This window comes from Helicoverpa armigera, chromosome 17 (genome assembly GCF_030705265.1).
Source record: "Helicoverpa armigera isolate CAAS_96S chromosome 17, ASM3070526v1, whole genome shotgun sequence".
NCBI lineage: Eukaryota > Metazoa > Arthropoda > Insecta > Lepidoptera > Noctuidae > Helicoverpa > Helicoverpa armigera.
This window is the reverse complement of record NC_087136.1, coordinates 959,825-977,881: the sequence shown is the minus strand read 5'-3', so window position 1 is coordinate 977,881 and position 18,057 is coordinate 959,825. Positions and strand designations below refer to the sequence as shown.

General features: G+C 36.0%; 2 protein-coding genes across 6 annotated transcripts in view; one reads left to right on the top strand and one right to left on the bottom strand.

Annotated features, from left to right (window-relative positions):
• The first annotated feature begins 1,029 nt into the window (after nucleotides 1-1,029).
• On the top strand, nucleotides 1,030-14,788 carry LOC110376903 (zinc transporter ZIP1). 2 transcript variants are annotated; one of them, XM_064038783.1, is made up of 4 exons: nucleotides 1,030-1,911; nucleotides 11,728-11,940; nucleotides 14,289-14,445; nucleotides 14,580-14,788. In XM_064038783.1, exons 1-4 carry the CDS (start codon nucleotides 1,405-1,407, stop codon nucleotides 14,594-14,596), a joined length of 894 nt encoding a protein of 297 aa, XP_063894853.1. In that variant the 5' UTR covers nucleotides 1,030-1,404; the 3' UTR covers nucleotides 14,597-14,788. The 2 variants fall into 2 exon arrangements, with proteins under 2 accessions (XP_063894853.1, XP_021191219.2); XM_021335544.3 differs by lacking the exons at nucleotides 14,289-14,445; nucleotides 14,580-14,788 and adding exons at nucleotides 12,287-12,443; nucleotides 12,589-12,798 and having other exon boundaries at nucleotides 1,031-1,911.
• A 24-nt stretch (nucleotides 14,789-14,812) lies between these two features.
• LOC110376904 (uncharacterized) overlaps nucleotides 14,813-18,057 on the bottom strand; it is a 177,819-nt gene continuing 174,574 nt past the window's right edge. For all 4 annotated transcript variants that reach the window (XM_021335546.3, XM_021335549.3, XM_021335547.3 and 1 more), the window contains one exon: nucleotides 14,813-17,734. In XM_021335546.3, the coding sequence (XP_021191221.1) occupies nucleotides 17,197-17,734 (538 nt within the window). In that variant the 3' untranslated portion in view covers nucleotides 14,813-17,196. The remainder of the gene's footprint in view (nucleotides 17,735-18,057) is intronic.

The window sequence follows — 18,057 nt, the reverse complement described above, 5'->3', positions numbered from 1 at the left end:
ATCAGGAAGGATATTGATAACCTGATAACCCTGAAGTATTGAGTCATAAAGAAAGTTTTCTTCTTCTTTTAGTTAATACAAACTAAAAGAAGAAAACTTTCGAAGAAAATCAGTAAGTAGTTTGTCATAAGTATTGAACTACTGCCCGTACCGGGCTAAAATATAACCTGTATTAAGTTATTGGGAAGAGTGTAGCTTTCCAATAGTCAAAGAATTTTTGGAGCCAAACAAACAAAACATGTTTTCCCTTTGTCATATTGATATGATTGTGAGCTGTTGAATTGTAGTAGGTAGACCACTGAGTACGTAAGCGTATATTGTACCCAGTACCTATGTACGTATAAAAACGACTACGTCTTATTAAGAGTGTCATCGTTCTGTTATTTAGACAAGCTCCGAAAATATTTAAAGCGGATTAGCGAGCTCAATTTAGAACAATAAATCTATTTTGTCTCATCGAAGACAGTCATTATCAAATGGAATTTAGGACATGAATGTACCTAATTTCTGCTACTTTACGAAAGACATACGTTTAGAAATGACGCAATCTCCTAAATAACTAAACAGGTTTCTCTTTGTGTTGTCTCGTTCAATGGTTCAACTAACTAATTGTTTCATTGTCATTTAATACGAATGCTTAATTGTACACCAAAGTCACCAAAAAATAATTTCCCTCTCAACGAGACAGTCATAATAACTCTTTGCATAAAAACATCAGACGGTTTTTGTCCAAGAACTTATAAATATGGTAAAAAAAGTTTTATAATATTGTTGAATTAATCATCAATGCTCCATTATTCTTTGTTTATCACCAGTAAACGTTGATCTTTTAGTGGCAGTCAGATTCCTTTTGAGCTCCTTCTACGCGATTGCAAGGGAGGGGCGAGGAAGCTCAAGCATAATTGGCCAAGACTTACATCATGACTAATGTCATTTACATGGAATTATCTGCTTGTCATTGTAAATTAGACCTTGCTAGCTCATGATAAGGACGGAATCGTCCTTCTTGGGATGTCTTAATAATTTTGTGAGGGTACTACTGATTGTAGCGAGTCATTCGTGGTGGGTGCCCGCAATGAGCGGTGGTGTGTCGTGATTCAGGACCAAACGTCTGTTATTATTGATAAACATATGTAAATATAACATCTGATAAAGTTTTTAGTGTCACTGCGACACATGTGTTTGGTGTAGTGGATAAAAATACTTGTACCGACATTTTAAGTGCTGAATCCAGTTTTGTGAAACGAAAAAAAGACTGCGAAATTAAAGAAAAAGAAGTTTCCGTTTTTAAGTTAAGACGGCAACAAATTAACGACAAACAAAACGAACATTTTTCGAAAACCGTGCAACGTGAAACAAGAAAATTAATTACATAGGGGAGGAGTAACCCAGAAACTATTCAAAATGGATATCACCACAGCTCGAGCAATATCCATGCTCGCATTAGGCTTAGGAGCATTCTTCTCCGGAATGCTGCCAGCATGTTTTTCAGAAGCTGCACGACAAAGGCACCCACTGCTCCTCTCGTGTCTTCTCTGTTTTGGAGGGGGAGTACTTCTTTCCACTTCTTTAGTGCACATGTTACCAGAAACCAGGGAAAAGTTACCACAATACTCAGAATTGACATTATGTATTGGATTCTTCACTGTGTACTTAGTGGATGAGCTGTCTCATCTATTCTATAGCAGTAACAGTCATGAGAGACATTCCCATGTTGGTGAGCAGACCAGGCTGCTGCCAAGAGACCATGATGGTGAGATGAGGGATAGAGAAGCTTCGGAACTGTGTCATGTGAGCCATACGGAGCCTTGCAATAGAAGTTCTTCGAGTGTTGTTGGGCTGTTATCGGCGTTGTTCGTACATAGTGTGCTGGAAGGATTGGCGATTGGATTGCAGGAGAGTGCAACACAGGTAAGGTTCTTCATATATTATTTTCATAGTAGGTAACTGTTGTCTATTTACAGGCCCGCCGTAAGCGGGCGTGCAGCGCGTGCACAGCACGCGGGCGGCATGTCCTAGGGGGCGGCAAATCGAGCGACTTATCACGTAATATTTAAAAAATACAATATCTTTTTACTAATGATTTGATTTCAATATTTCCGAACACAGCAATAGCACTACGAATATTACTTACACTGCCGGTTTCAGTTAGGTAGGTAGGTACATCTGTTGAAAGGAAGTTTTCAAAATTAAAGATTCTTAAAAACGATTTAAGATAGTAGCGTAGCGTAGATAGTGACGTAGCGTGGGGCAAATGCTATTTAGGGGCGGCAAAATTAAACCAATAAAATTTCAGAAAAAGCCGCCCTAGCTTTGGTCGTCTCCTATTAATTTTGACTGTTTCACCCTTTGCATCCCCAAAAAAATTCGCGCTTGCTACGCTCGCGGCTCCATGTCAGATATCGCAGTTTATCTTTGTTTAATTGTTGAGGCATTCAATTCCGAAAAAACATTTTTCGCGCACGTCCGTTATGACTTTTTATGATATGTTTACTTCATGAAAACTCTAAGGAAAAAATCGCGCTCGCTTCGCTCGCGGCTTTTGCACTTCACTTCTGTGCATATCTTACTTTTTGACTTTGCTTTGTTAATTTACAATGGTTTTTATTTGTTTTGTGTCCTTAGACTAAAAAATTTTCGCGCTCGCTCCGCTCGCGCTTCCTTACATATGAGATGTGTCCTATAAGTTGACTTTTCAACGGGAAACCCACCAAATAACATATTTTACTGACTTTAAACATTGTTATAGATATTTAAGTTCGTTAGTTTAAGTTAATCACAATCTTTCAATACATAGGGGCCACTTGGGTGATGATTGCACTGCATTGATGCCCTAAGCAATTGCTTAGTTTGCTGATGGGCTAACCCAGGACTGCTTAGGTTACTCTGAACATTTCAAGTAGGTAAATAAAAAGTTGTGTATGTTATGTATTGCTATTGTTATTTATCCAAAAGTAGGTGGGTTTTCTGCAATCAGAGCGGTGCATGTACATATTTTTTTCTGTTGGACAAGTAAAATGGATATGAATGGGCGGGGGGGTCCGGACACCCTGGATCCCCCCCTCCCCTTATATATTTTTGACAAAACGTATGTAGTCGTAGGGCGGCATAATCAGTTTTGCACGCGGGCGAACAAACAGCTAGCGGCGGGCCTGTCTATTTAGAATTTTATTTTGGGATTTACAGTGATGGTTTCATTTTCTTCAACAAGGGCGTAAGTATGACGGATTTTTTAATCAAAATATACACTGCATTTCTTTGTTCAATTTGCTTTTAATGTCTGATAAGCCGTAGAAAGAAACATACGGAATTGAGTCATTCATCAAACCTATTTAAGATGACTAATGAATTGATTTATTGAACGCAAGCAGTCTGACTTGTATTATCTTATTCAGCCAGTCAGGACTTTCAAGTCAATAGTAAATGGAGCATTATACTTAACCCTTCAAGAAGGAATATGAGTAATGTTATGCCACTAAACAGTAATAAATCCAACCATGCAAAACTAAACATTTGTTCGCTTTAATAAAATAACTTCACAGTATAACACAAAGCAAAACCATGTTAAAATTAAACACGTTTTAATTTGAGCAAAAACATTTGGCCGTAGCTACGTTGGAACATGCTTGCAAAAAACTTTCACATAGGTACTTATCCACGATTCATCGTCCATTGTCAACTTTCGTTTATGTAAGAGGTTCGTCTGCTTATTTCTTAAGACTTTATTGGTTGGTCAGTTAAACCCTTGTCTGTGTTCAATAATAAAGCGTTAACATTATGTAGCTGAGACTTTTTTTGAAACTTGAACACGCTGATCTGGATCGATTTGAAAAAGTAAAAGCTAAAGAATGGTAATGCTCATTAAAAGGATCCTTACAATATGCAGTTGAGCCACAAACTAAGTAGGTACAGCTTGAATCTTGTGGCTCAAAAGAACTTCAGTGTTACATATTTTTTTATCGAAGAAGGCTGTAACAAAGCATTTTTTTATTCAGGTGCGCGAATGTGTTGCGATTTGATGTAATATGTAAGTGTTCATCCTTTGAAGAATACATTTCTTAGTCACTCTAAGCAGGCAGGTAGGTAGGTAATGCAAGAAAGTAGGAAGGTAAATGAACCTTCAAGTTATAATAACAAATTAATTTGCGAGAGTATAAAAATACACAGAGTATATCCTTTTACAAGCAGATAGTGTATAAATAATAAATGATGATAACACTGGTCGACCAGACAGTCTCACTCATAACAAAAAGTGTTACTGATAAATATTTTAATTACTAAATGTTGTCTGCATCTTGCTAATGCGTACAGAAATACTTCCAGATTGACCCATAGCTAAGTCGACCTGCATATAAGTACTTATCATAAAACTGAAGAGTTTTTTTAAACCTACCTAGTAGAAATATCAGAAACAACAGATCCGATTTGAACGATTATTTCAGTATTAGATGTCCCATGTAAGTATCAAGGAAGGCTACCTATGTGGTACTTACTTCTTATCTGGGAGTACGAAGTAAATAGTTCCTACGAGTCACAAACGAAAGCGCGGTCCAAGGCGAAAGTGAAGTGGTATGACCACATAACATACCAAATCGATGGAAAAGTAAACAAAAAAAAATACTTTCTGCGTGGGAATTAGATCAAAGCGTTTATCAAGTCATGTCTGTACAGTTTATCGGAGCCCTGAGCCCTGGTAAATACCAATAACCGGGCTAAAGATCACTAGTGAAAGGCAGACCACGCCTGGAGTGTGTGGTAAAGTTCACGGTCAGATGAGACCCCTTGCTGATGGACCAATAAGGAACAAACAAAATATTCTTTATTTGTTAACTTCCATAGGATTTACGTTTGTGATACCCCACTTCTCAAAGTAATGTCTAGGGTCCAGCCTTTCTCAATATCTTAAAAAGTGCAACATAGATACATTTGAATTTGAACTTACTATACATATGAAATAAGCTTAAGTTAACCTACGCAGTTACCTACCTATTGGATTAGAATTTGGCAATACTTAGGTAGGTAAGATTTTTTGTTGATTGATCAGTTCTATTAAAGCTCATTTTACTAGTAGCCATAATGACCTTGAAAACTAGAGGGTTTTGTGAACCTCAGTAATCAGACTTTTACCATTAGTTAAAGTGAACAAAAAACTCATGTGGCTAAGGTCAAATCTCATACAAATCGCTTTGCAATTTGGCATTGACTTAACTTGAACTTTAGGAAAGGACATAGAAAGAATTAAACAGACATAGTTAGTAGTATATTTTATTTTTGACTAGCTGATCCCGCGAACTTAAATTTTTACGATGAATCAAAAGTTGCGAGACACATTAAAAAAAAAATTAGGTACAAACAAAGGAACAGAATTCTTACGGCAAAATAAAATTTCGGTTTAGTGCCCAATGTGCCGAACGTTAACCGGTTAAACGCGTTTGATTCTGCCAAAACTGGTCAAAAATCTTTAAGCTTTTCCTCATATTTAGTCCTTCATATGACTGTTTTTGAAATATATTTTCATTCAAAAATAAATGAAGATGATAATGGATGCAAATAACAGACGTAGGTAATATTTGTATGAATAATTTGTATTATTTTGAATAACTCTACATTAGATTTTAAGGCACATAGAGCTATGTATAGTAGAATAATAATTACTTATTGTCTGACTTTCACGGCACACTTCATTTTGAATTGAATCTTGCATTTATTTCTGCACTCATTTCTTCTTAAATAAGATAAACAGAGAGCGGGCATTGACCTCATTTTCAGGCTTCATATAACGAGATAACTACCAATCCTTTTATTACTTCAAGAGACAAATTACTTTTTACAAAATATGGCTTTCTTCACATTAAATATTTTCAACACCTCCGATCAATTTCCAACGACAATAATCAAAGCAATTACACATGTTTCTCTATGTTCGTCTAGTAAATTTCCTTGTGAATGATATCAGGCTATCAGTTGCCTAGTGTTGACACACATACGATGATAGCACGATGATAAGACTTCGTTACGAAGCCGTTACTCCTTGCCGTTACGATTACATGATATCATTGATAAGCAATCTTTGTTTTATCCGCAGTTAAAATGCGCAGGATTAGACTGTTGTTGTAATGTATTTTTGTTTGTTTAATTAGGATGATTATTGATTCGTGTAGTTATTGGAAAGTTTTGTCCCTGGTTTGAGTGTAAAAGTTTAATATTTATAAATGCGAAAGTTACTCTTTTCTGTTGGTCAAGTTTTTAAAACTACTACACTAATTGAGATGGGCATGCAGGTGGCTTGAAAAAGGGCACATGATACAGTAATAAACAATACCTACATATAATATATTAGTAGATGAGAAACTTAAAAAATATATTCTTACCAGGAAGTAATTTCCTGCGGACTCGGGTGGAAATGCGGGGAACATTGCAGTAATACTATAAAATAATACATTAGAATAAAATAAACAAGTTTGCATTGCGTGCGTGTAATAAAGAACACGCTTCGTTTACAAAAGGATCTTATGAAAGTGGCGAGGTAACTTTATCATTGTCAGACGAATTATAAGATTTTCTTTATGTACTTAATATAAATAATATAACAATAGTTTACTGTCGAGATAACAGTCCTATTTAAAATGAAGTTTCAGATTTTGAAATTCAGCAATCGAGGAAATATTTTAACCGACTTCCTCAGAAGAAGGAAGTTTACAATTCTACCGAGTATTTTTTCTTACAAAGAGGATTTTCTAAGGCAAGTAGGTAGTGGTCGTGCAAAGATTTACCAAGTACCTAGATATAAAATCCCTAGGGCTCCATATTGCACGTTGCATTTTCGTCACCAGAGGCGTAACGTAACTCATAACCTAGCTGAGTGGCTATGCCAACTAATATTACAAAGAGTTTGCAAGTGCCAATTTGAAAAAAAATATAGAGGAGGGCTTTAGGCAACTTAATTATTCGGGTGCGGGGAAGTTCCCACGAGGCATAGGTGAAAAATTTACTGAGGTTAGTATTTTTGTCATTTTGTCCAGGTGTATGACCAGAAGGGCTAAATAAATCTTTAAACATTTTGAAAAAAAAATACAATAGGATCTGATAAGCTGTAACTAGGTGCACTTGCGTTGTTAATTAATGCAACTTAGTAAGTGATTATATTACATTTATCTACCTTACGCATAGTTGTAGACGTGTGATTTTCCTTCTATCGTTATCAACTAGTTTGTTATATTGCAAAATAATTGCATAATGAGATTCATAAACCAAAATATTTAAATAAGTAATTTATTAGCTAATCGATTGCCTAATATTATATTTCCTCATGTCATAGGAATACATAATAATGTATTTAATATAATACAAAGTTTTTAAATGATAAAGATACTATAAATGTGCTTTAGTTATCAGGGGGGTGAGGACTTGCGGAGGCCTATTAATAACAGTTTTACAGCTTTTTTATATATTTCTTTCCTAATTAAGTGCATTTTCCTAATTCACGATCATAGCTTCATCTGTGTGTTAAATTAAATATTAACCCACATTGGTTTCATTTATTAAATATCATGCGAATAAAGGATGATGGGTAAAATTGGCCGGTATATCCAATGAAAACCATTCGCATATCAAATGATAGCTTATACCCTAAGCTTCATTTTTTGTTATGGGCACAACCTTGTAAACCACCGGAGAACGAAGATATAACACCTGATAGCATAGGACAGCCCATGGACTTGAACCACCTCAGTGCGTATGGGAGGGATGTTTAAGTGCATTATTATTGGCAATAATTGTCAGAACGAGTCACAGAAGGTATCTGTGCCCATATTTTCCAAGTTTATTGAAAAAAAAAAGATTATTTAGCAGGTAGTATTTACAACGTATGGTGTACGTATTCCGCCGTTCTGGTGAGTCTAACCGGTAAATCCAATAAAAACCATTCGCATATCAAATGATAGCTTATACCCTAAGCTTCATTTTTTGTTATGGGCACAACCTTGTAAACCACCGGAGAACGAAGATATAACACCTAATAGCATAGGATAGCCCATGGACTTGAACCACCTCAGTGCGTATGGGAGGGATGTTTAAGTGCATTATTATTGGCAATAATTGTCAGAACGAGTCACAGAAGGTATCTGTGCCCATATTTTCCAAGTTTATTGAAAAAAAAAAAGATTATTTAGCAGGTAGTATTTTACAACGTATGGTGTACGTATTCCGCCGTTCTGGTGAGTCTAACCGGTAAATCCAATAAAAACCATTCGCATATCAAATGATAGCTTATACCCTAAGCTTCATTTTTTGTTATGGGCACAACCTTGTAAACCACCGGAGAACGAAGATATAACACCTGATAGCATAGGACAGCCCATGGACTTGAACCACCTCAGTGCGTATGGGAGGGATGTTTAAGTGCATTATTATTGGCAATAATTGTCAGAACGAGTCACAGAAGGTATCTGTGCCCATATTTTCCAAGTTTATTGAAAAAAAAAAGATTATTTAGCAGGTAGTATTTACAACGTATGGTGTACGTATTCCGCCGTTCTGGTGAGTCTAACCGGTAAATCCAATAAAAACCATTCGCATATCAAATGATAGCTTATACCCTAAGCTTCATTTTTTGTTATGGGCACAACCTTGTAAACCACCGGAGAACGAAGATATAACACCTGATAGCATAGGATAGCCCATGGACTTGAACCACCTCAGTGCGTATGGGAGGGATGTTTAAGTGCATTATTATTGGCAATAATTGTCAGAACGAGTCACAGAAGGTATCTGTGCCCATATTTTCCAAGTTTATTGAAAAAAAAAAGATTATTTAGCAGGTAGTATTTACAACGTATGGTGTACGTATTCCGCCGTTCTGGTGAGTCTAACCGGTAAATCCAATAAAAACCATTCGCATATCAAATGATAGCTTATACCCTAAGCTTCATTTTTTGTTATGGGCACAACCTTGTAAACCACCGGAGAACGAAGATATAACACCTGATAGCATAGGATAGCCCATGGACTTGAACCACCTCAGTGCGTATTGGAGGGATGTTTAAGTGCATTATTATTGGCAATACTTGTCAGAACGAGTCACAGAAGGTATCTGTGCCCATATTTTCCAAGTTTATTGAAAAAAAAAAGATTATTTAGCAGGTAGTATTTTACAACGTATGGTGTACGTATTCCTCCGTTCTGGTGAGTCTAACCGGTAAATCCAATAAAAACCATTCGCATATCAAATGATAGCTTATACCCTAAGCTTCATTTTTTGTTATGGCCAAAACCTTGTAAACCACCGGAGAACGAAGATATGACACTTGATAGCATAGGATAGCCCATGGACTTGAACCACCTCAGTGCGTATGGGAGGGATGTTTAAGTGCATTATATTATTGTCCATATTAGTCAGGACATATCACACGAGGAAATGCCATCTCCAATAATGGCAATAATATACGGTGGTAGAAGAAAAAGTTTTTATGTTTTGTTTTGCTATTAAAACAATTATGCCTAGTTAAGACCGATTTTAATTGATAATCTTCCCTAGGCTTATTTAAATATGTGATAAGTTGACGAAAATACATCATGCAATGAATTTTTCTACTATGGATATTATTTTAACAAAAAAAAAAATGGTGCAAAAAGTATAACTCTTTTGTGCCCGACTGTACTTATTTCCGGTCGATTCTTGACATGAACTGGTTTATTTCAGTAACTGTAGGGTATAAGCAATAATCTAATTCACATTAGAACTTTATTGGTTATCAGGCCAGGGTTCATACAAAATTGCCCATCATCCTTTCAGATCAATTAGGCCTTGAACTTTAGAGATATCAATTTAACTGACAAATGTTTTAGTCTTTTTGTAACTGGATTGTCTCCAAGGCCTTTTCTTCAAGTTTGTAAATTTTAAAATAACACACATAATAAGTTAGCTTATAAAATTTAGCTTGTTCCGTCTGGGCTCTGAAAAATGTAATCCATGCCTAAATTATAGAAAAAATTTAATTCTCAAACTCAAAAACGTTTATTACAATTAGGCTGATGAATCTTATTCGTACGTCTAATTCAAAAATAAGCCAAACCACTTCCTATGTGTGCTTGGAAGAAGTGGCGCAACAAACTCCCCAGCAACACGTGTCTGTTTATTGAGTTTACTATAAAATACATCTCTAGATGACATTTTAACAAGGACGTTGCCAATGGCAACGGTTTTATCTGCTTCCGATCCGCTGCGCCTGAGTCGATTGCAGTCAAATGGGTGGGCTGCATTCACCAAGGTTAGGCATAGATTAAGATATTTTAACTTGATAACGCTAAAGTGCATATCGATGGCAAATATGCACATAAGAACGTACTTATTGATAAAGATACATACCTAATTAGAATTTCAAGGATATATCGATTTTTGGATTATTTATATTTTTAGAAGATTTAAGAATTCATAAAAAATATCTAAATTAGATAAACTTAAAAATTTATGACGCTTCTGTGCCGTTTTTAATGACTTTTTGTAGGCCTTTTTGGAAATATTTTTTGAATTTGTGTTTGACTTTCAGATTGGTTGGTAAGTTAGATACTAATGAGTAAATGTAATGAGAACTAAGCTTACATATAATTTCACTTGTTTAAAAAAAAGGCTAAACAGTCCAGTTGTCTCCTTCGTGGACCAAAATTATTTCGTTAAGGGGAAGACACAGTTAAGGGGAAGTCCCCTACTGTTTAGCGATTCAACTCGTTTTATTAAATTATTCAATTGTGGTCTCCTTACTCTCGGTTATTTTTTTGCACAGGGAAAACCCTGATGGATGTTGGTGCATTCTAACAAAATTGAGGAAAATGTTTTTATGATTTACAAACTTTAGGCAGTTTGAGGGCAATGCGGGGGCTTCATATCGTTGAAATATTTGGTTTAAAAATTAGAATACATTTTTCACTGCATTGAAATAGCACTTTTGGAATTCAAGTGAAAAGGGGAAAATTAGTGAAAAAAGTGAAGAATATTATTTACTTTTTCAAGATACCTAACATAAATGAAGGTCCTTAGACTATCAATAAAATATTAAGTACCTACTTAACTATTACCTATATTCCCATCATCATCATCTTCCGAGCCTTTTTCAACTATGTCGGGGTCGGCTTCCAGTCTAACCGGATTCAATACAAACAAACCCCATTCTATCTCCAGTGAACAGACAGATAGACAGGTTATTGTAATACGCCGTAAATAGGTGATTTCCTTACCCACCAGATATTCAATAGGTGGTGAGCACCTAGGATAGCCTACACATTCCATAATGCATCGATTATGCACTTATTATATTCTTACTTATAGGTACATTTAATTGACGATGACTGTACTTACCCAGTAACATAAATAAAGGAAAAAACGCACGCTTATCGTTCTATGCTGAATATCAGTCTCCACTCTGTGTAGGGATCTCGTTCGTTACAGAGAGAATGCGCTCAAAGATATCCCTTCAGATTTTAAACCTATTCAGCCCAATATTCTCTGAACTAACGAGTACCCACCTCGGAAGATCCGTCACCAAAGATCCTTCCTTGTAACTTAGATCCTGGACCAGAAAGGACAAGACGCTCATTCATAATATTCAAACGAATGTAATAATTATAAAAAGTCTTGGTATCATGATTTCAGGGCTTTGGTCCTAACCCACTGAAAAACCAGGAAGATACTTTATTATATCTGAAATTACAGTAAAAGCAATATTTTTCCAGGTCCTACTCCTACTCGCAGCAGTAGCATCCCACAAGTTCGTGGTCGGCTTCTGTCTCGGAGCTGAACTATGCGAGAACTTCCCGAACCGTGCCTGCACACACATAATGTGCATCGTGCTGTTCAGTGCAGGCTCCGTCGCTGGCATCGGCATCGGAGCAGGCTTGGAGACTGTGGCCACGATGAAGGAGTCCATTGCTGTACCGGTTATGCAGGTTTGTGGTGATTTTTTTGGCAGGTAGTGATGAAAAGGTTGAGGTCAATGATCCTAGGGATGCCTAACGATATGGGTATTTCGATGCCTGCCTTTAATTAATTACTTTAGAATTTTTTGTTGGAGCTTCAAGAATAAAATATGTACTTACTATGTTTGTAGTGCTTAGGCTTGGCAAGGCTATATGAGCTATATGGCTATATCTACCTACTACTTATTAATGAACACAATAAATGTAGGTAGTTTTTTCAAACTGTGTCCCATTTTCTAGTTTGTTTCTATTAAACCTTTATTGAAATCGGATGTGTTGAGCGCCATCTATTGACGAGTTTTGTAACTAATTGCAGGGCCTGGCAGCCGGCACGCTGCTGTACGTGACTGTTAGTGAAGTACTTCCCCGCGAGAGGGCGCGTTGGCATGAACGCAAGAGGAATGCGGGATTGTTGCAATTCCTTTCTGTTGGAATTGGATTTTCATTGATGTATTTGACGACTGTATATTTAGGTGAGTAAGCGTTTTCTTAACAAAAATATAAATTATCAAATTAGTTCTAACATTTCTTTAAAATTTAATAATTTTGCTATTAGACAACAGATGGCGCTGCCATGCACTATTGCCGTGACTGACATCTTATTTTTGTTGTTTTCAGATCATGATGCTGCCTAAAAATATTCCTTATTGAGAAGAAGACAAGTTACTCGTATTATACTGTAAGAGCTTACTTAAACGTAGCTTAGGTAAAAAGATGTGACTTTTGCATTTTTATACGAATGTTATGTGATGATTACAATTAATTTGTAGATAAGTTTGTCCTAAAAGGACTTCTAGGATATAGGTGACAATAAAAGAATTTCTGCTATTTCAGGTTTTTATTTTATTTAAAGTTTTGTTTTTGATGTCAACAATAAAATAACGTATAGCTGTTGTGATGATGAAAATAACATTGTTAAAGTAGTTTGTAGTGATTTTCGTTAAAATTAAATACTTTACAGTACCTATACCAACCATATGACACATTGCACTTGGGTAATATAATTTGAAACTTGCTTGATGGTAAGTACATATTTTGTACAATAGAACTATAATTATATGAATATAACAAACTTTTCTATACTCTTAGTAGACCAATAAAATTGATTTTCATTGGCATTCACATTATTATTTAACATGGTACTGTTCTGCGTAATGCTAACAGGTGGAGACAGCGACACGATCTAGCAGTGATATTACGAACTGTTTATATACAGCTACTCACTAACAGATGGCGCTGCTTGTATGTTGTAAGTTTTATTGTCGATGGATAGCGTTATCTTAATTATAAAAATATTCTCTCATTCTGTTATTACACATCTAAATGCACAAAATAATCTCAGTCCACAATACTATTGCGTTATTTATATACATCAATTATATTTTATGGAAGCGATTTCTACGTACAAACTAACATTCATAAAACTTTTCTATACTCTTAGTAGACCAATAAAATTGATTTTCATTGGCATTCACATTATTATTTAACATGGCACTGTTCTGCGTAATGCTAACAGGTGGAGACAACGACATCTAGCAGTGATATTACGAACTGTTTATATACAGCTACTCACTAACAGATGGCGCTGCTTGTATGTTGTAAGTTTTATTGTCGATTTATAACGTTATCTTAATTATAAAAATATTCTCTCATTCTGTTATTACACATCTAAATGCACAAAATAATCTCAGTCCACAATACTATTGCGTTATTTATATACATCAATTATATTTTATGGAAGCGATTTCTACGTACAAACTAACATTCATACTGTATATCAGTAACATAAATAAAGGAAAAAAGCACGTTTATCGTTCTATTTTAATCGGTCTCCACTATCGGTGTAAGTACGTACCTATATTATTACCGACAAAATTCATCCCGTCAGATAAATATTCTCTGATCTTATGTATCTATCTCACTTCGGTAGATCCACCACTGGACCAAAGTTTTTACTCGAATTGGAATCGCAAGCTTTATAAAAAAAATGTATTTAGATCCTGGGCCTAAGATGCCTAACTATATGGGTATTTCGATGCCTGCCTTTAATCACTTTAAAATTAGAAGTCCCATAGGTAGAATTTTTTGTTTGAGCTTCAAAAATAAAATACTAAGTAAGTTTGTAGTGCTTAGGCTTGTCAAGGCATAGAAATCTACCTTCTATTTATTAATGAACACAATAAATGTAGATAGTTTTTTGCAACTGTGTCCCATTTTCTAGTTTGTGTCTACTAGGTTTAGAAGACAGGTTTTGTAGAATTTATTTAAATCAGATGCGTTAAGCGCCATCTATTGACGAGTTTTGTAACTAATTACAGGGCCTGGCAGCCGGCACGCTGCTGTATGTGACAGTTAGCGAAGTACTTCCCCGCGAGAGGGCGCGTTGGCACGAACGCAAGAGGAATGCAGGATTGTTACAATTCCTTTCTGTTGTAATTGGTTTTTCATTGATGTATTTGACGACTGTATATTTAGGTGAGTAACACTGTTTTAGTAACAAAAATATGAATTTTCGAAAACACACGAAAACTTTAGTAGTTATGCTATTAGACAACAGATGGCGCTGCCATGTACTACTACCGTGACTGATTTTTTTTTGTTGGTTTCAGATCATGATGCTGCCTAAAATATTCTTTATTGAGAAGAAGACAAGTTACACGTATTAATACTGTAAGAGCTTACTAAAACGTAGCTTAGTTCAAAAGATGTGACTTTTGCATTTTTATATGAATGTTATGTGATTATTACAATCAATTTGTAGATAAGTTTGTCCTCAAAGGACTTTTAGGATATAGGTGACAATAAAAGAATTTCTGCTATTTCAGGTTTTTATTTTATTTAAAGTTTTGTTTTTGATGTCAACAATAAAATAACGTATAGCTGTTGTGATGATGAAAATAACATTGTTAAAGTAGTTTGTAGTGATTTCCGTTAAAATTAAATACTTTACAGTACCTATACCAACCATATGACACATTGCACTTGGGTAATAATTTGAAACTTTACATTTCGAGAAGAAGGCATTTCGATGGTAAGTACATATTTTGTCAACGGGCAATAGAACTATAATTATATGAATATAACAAACTTTTCTATACTCTTAGTAGGCCAATAAATTGATTTTCATTGGCATTCACATTATTATTTAACATGGCACTGTTCTGCGTAATGCTAACAGGTGGAGTTAGCGACATCTAGCAGTGATATAACGAACTGTTTATATACAGCTACTCACTAACAGATGGCGCTGCTTGTATGTTGTAAGTTTTATTGTCGATGGATAGCGTTATCTTAATTATAAAAATATTCTCTCATTCTGTTATTACACATCTAAATGCACAAAATAATCTCAGTCCACAATACTATTGCGTTATTTATATACATCAATTATATTTTATGGAAGCGATTTCTACGTACAAACTAACATTCATACTGTATATCGGAATACCTCGTATTAAACAGTATAAATAGAATGAAATTAATCCTTAAAAATATAACTACATTTTTAAATACAATAAAAGTATTACAAAATAGAAAATAATACAGATCTTTGACTCGACGCACTTATGTCTAAGAAGTAAGTACTGTTACAAATAATAACAAAAAATTATAAATTGTTAACTTTGAATAAATATTCTTAATTTTAAAAGGGAAGAGAGCATTATAATCAGTGGAACGACTTTAACTGGCGATGCTCCTCATGTGAAACAACCAAATAAAGAAACTACAGATGAAGAAAAAGTTGTTATACTGATGATATTGGATTAAACCAAATATTTGTTTTTATTGCTTTGTCAGGAAATAATTTAAAGCAAGATGATACTGAACATAATGTAAGTAATTAAGAAATTAAAGTGACGAACTGTAAACTAGGCGAGTTTTGGCTAATCTTCTTCTTACGTTTATCGAAGAAATTAATTCGATTTAAAATATCTAAAGCTTAACAGTAAAGTCTAATCTTACAGCAGAGTTGTTTCACAAGAGACTTATCGGGACCCCACTGCGGATAACTGAACATGTACGAAATGATCACAGACTGCTCTTTACTGTTATATACAACGATAATTACGTACTACATACTATATTTGAAAGGGAAGGGAATTCCGAAAAACTTTAAGGAAATAAGGATACTGTTGCTAAGGAAGGAGTTACAAAAACGTTTTGAAACCGTGAATTTTTTCGAGCCTATCAGCAAGATCAGGAAATAGGTAAGAATGGAACAAAGTAAAATCGATTAATAATGGGAACAGGGTCACTCAAATGAAATGATCTGGCATGGTTTATACACTACTTATCCAGAGGTGGTGAAACGCACCATTAAACCAGGAATTCGTCTCTTGTTTTGGATTGTGACAACCCGATGATTTTACGGAGGACACTGATATTCCATCACATCTGTTTGGGCTGGAAGTTGATTCCATTTGGGATAGGGCCAAGACTCCGAAATTCGAACTCTGTACTCTACGAGAACTAAACGAGGTTCGTCTAAAATACAATCCGTAGTATGCAGTACATAATATTCATTGGTTTCTATCTTAAAATTATCTGAAAGTGTGGCGACAGCGCAGTGAAGTCGTATTATATCTATGCACCTCGATCAACCGGTAACTATTACATTATCATGTAGTTGGTAAGCGAGTGTCACACGAATTTGTATTTCTATGATTATTCATATTTCAAACTAGTTTTTGTCGGCACTATTAATAATGTCACCTTGTCTAATGATAATTATGGTAATATTAATAACTATTTGTGATGGCATGGAATTGCTAATAAGTCTCATTTAGAATCAGAAAGTTTATTCGTGTGACATTAGCCTTAACATTTAATACTTATTGCATACAGATAACGCATTGGAATCAAAATTTCAACAATTCCCAGAATATAGTGAACTATTTATATCTAAGGCACTAAAAGGCACTTTAATTTCATAAGATCGAGACTAACTAACGGACTACAACAAGAAGCGTAATATAGACGAAAAATAAAATAAATACATTGATACACCGACCGACACTTGTACCACTCAAGTGTACACTTGATATAGGTAACGAGAAACCATCCACAGCATCCGCGACACTAACAAACATAGCTTTGCTGCTGTTTTGCACGAAACAGTTCCGAACCAAGGAGAAAACATCAGAAAAGGTATATTTGTAACGTAATACTATGGGACGATCCCAAATTTGTTCAAAGTCACGATTACACTAGCACTCGAGTCCGGAGTCAGGTCTCGTCGTCCTCGACGATCCTCCTATTTCTCTTCCTCTGCTTGTGTCTTCTGCGGGCGGGTTTATTGGTTTTGGGTTTGATTTGGCACTCACAGCCGGCTCGCACGCGCACATAGTCCATGGACCAGCCGCCGGAGCCGGGCACGGAGAAGTGGCCCTCGGTGCGCGGCTGCGGCGTCTCCGTGGCGGCCGAGTGCAGGTAGCGCACCAGCGCGTACGAGTACGAGTACTTCTGGATGCAGCGCGACTCGTTGTACAGCCGCGCGTCCACGAAGCGGCACGGCTTGTCCACCACGTTGGGCGCGCACGACACCTCGAACAGCCTCTGTTGGTTCTCCCCGTCTTCGTACAGCTCTACGTAGAGGCCGGTGGGCGTGCGGCCTCCCTTCTTGGTGACCATCTCGAGCACGGAGGGGCAGCACTGCACGCCGTCCCGGCCCTCCTTCTGGTTGCCCTCGCGTCGGAGTATGGACTGCATGTCGCGCCAGTGCGAGCGCTTCCACGCCGCTGTCATATCTAGCTCCTCGTCTGTCCTGCAAGGATTTTAGGTAAACGTAAGTATAAATCTAATTTTGAAACTGCTTAAGAGCTTGCGTGAGGCACTTAGAAGTTAGGTTAAGTAAAGTGCATGACGAAGCTTAGTTGCAACATGTAGCTTAGATCAACGTGGTCTTAGATGACGAAATTTATAGTGTGGCAAATTCTAGGATAAAAGCAACATTACTCAATGTTATCAAACACTACAGAATTAGAAGCACTATTGTTATTTACTGGCAAAATAACAGTGAAACCCGAAGGAGGGATAAATTGTTTGACAGGAACTATTTTAATGTGGAATCATTGTTACTATTCGAAT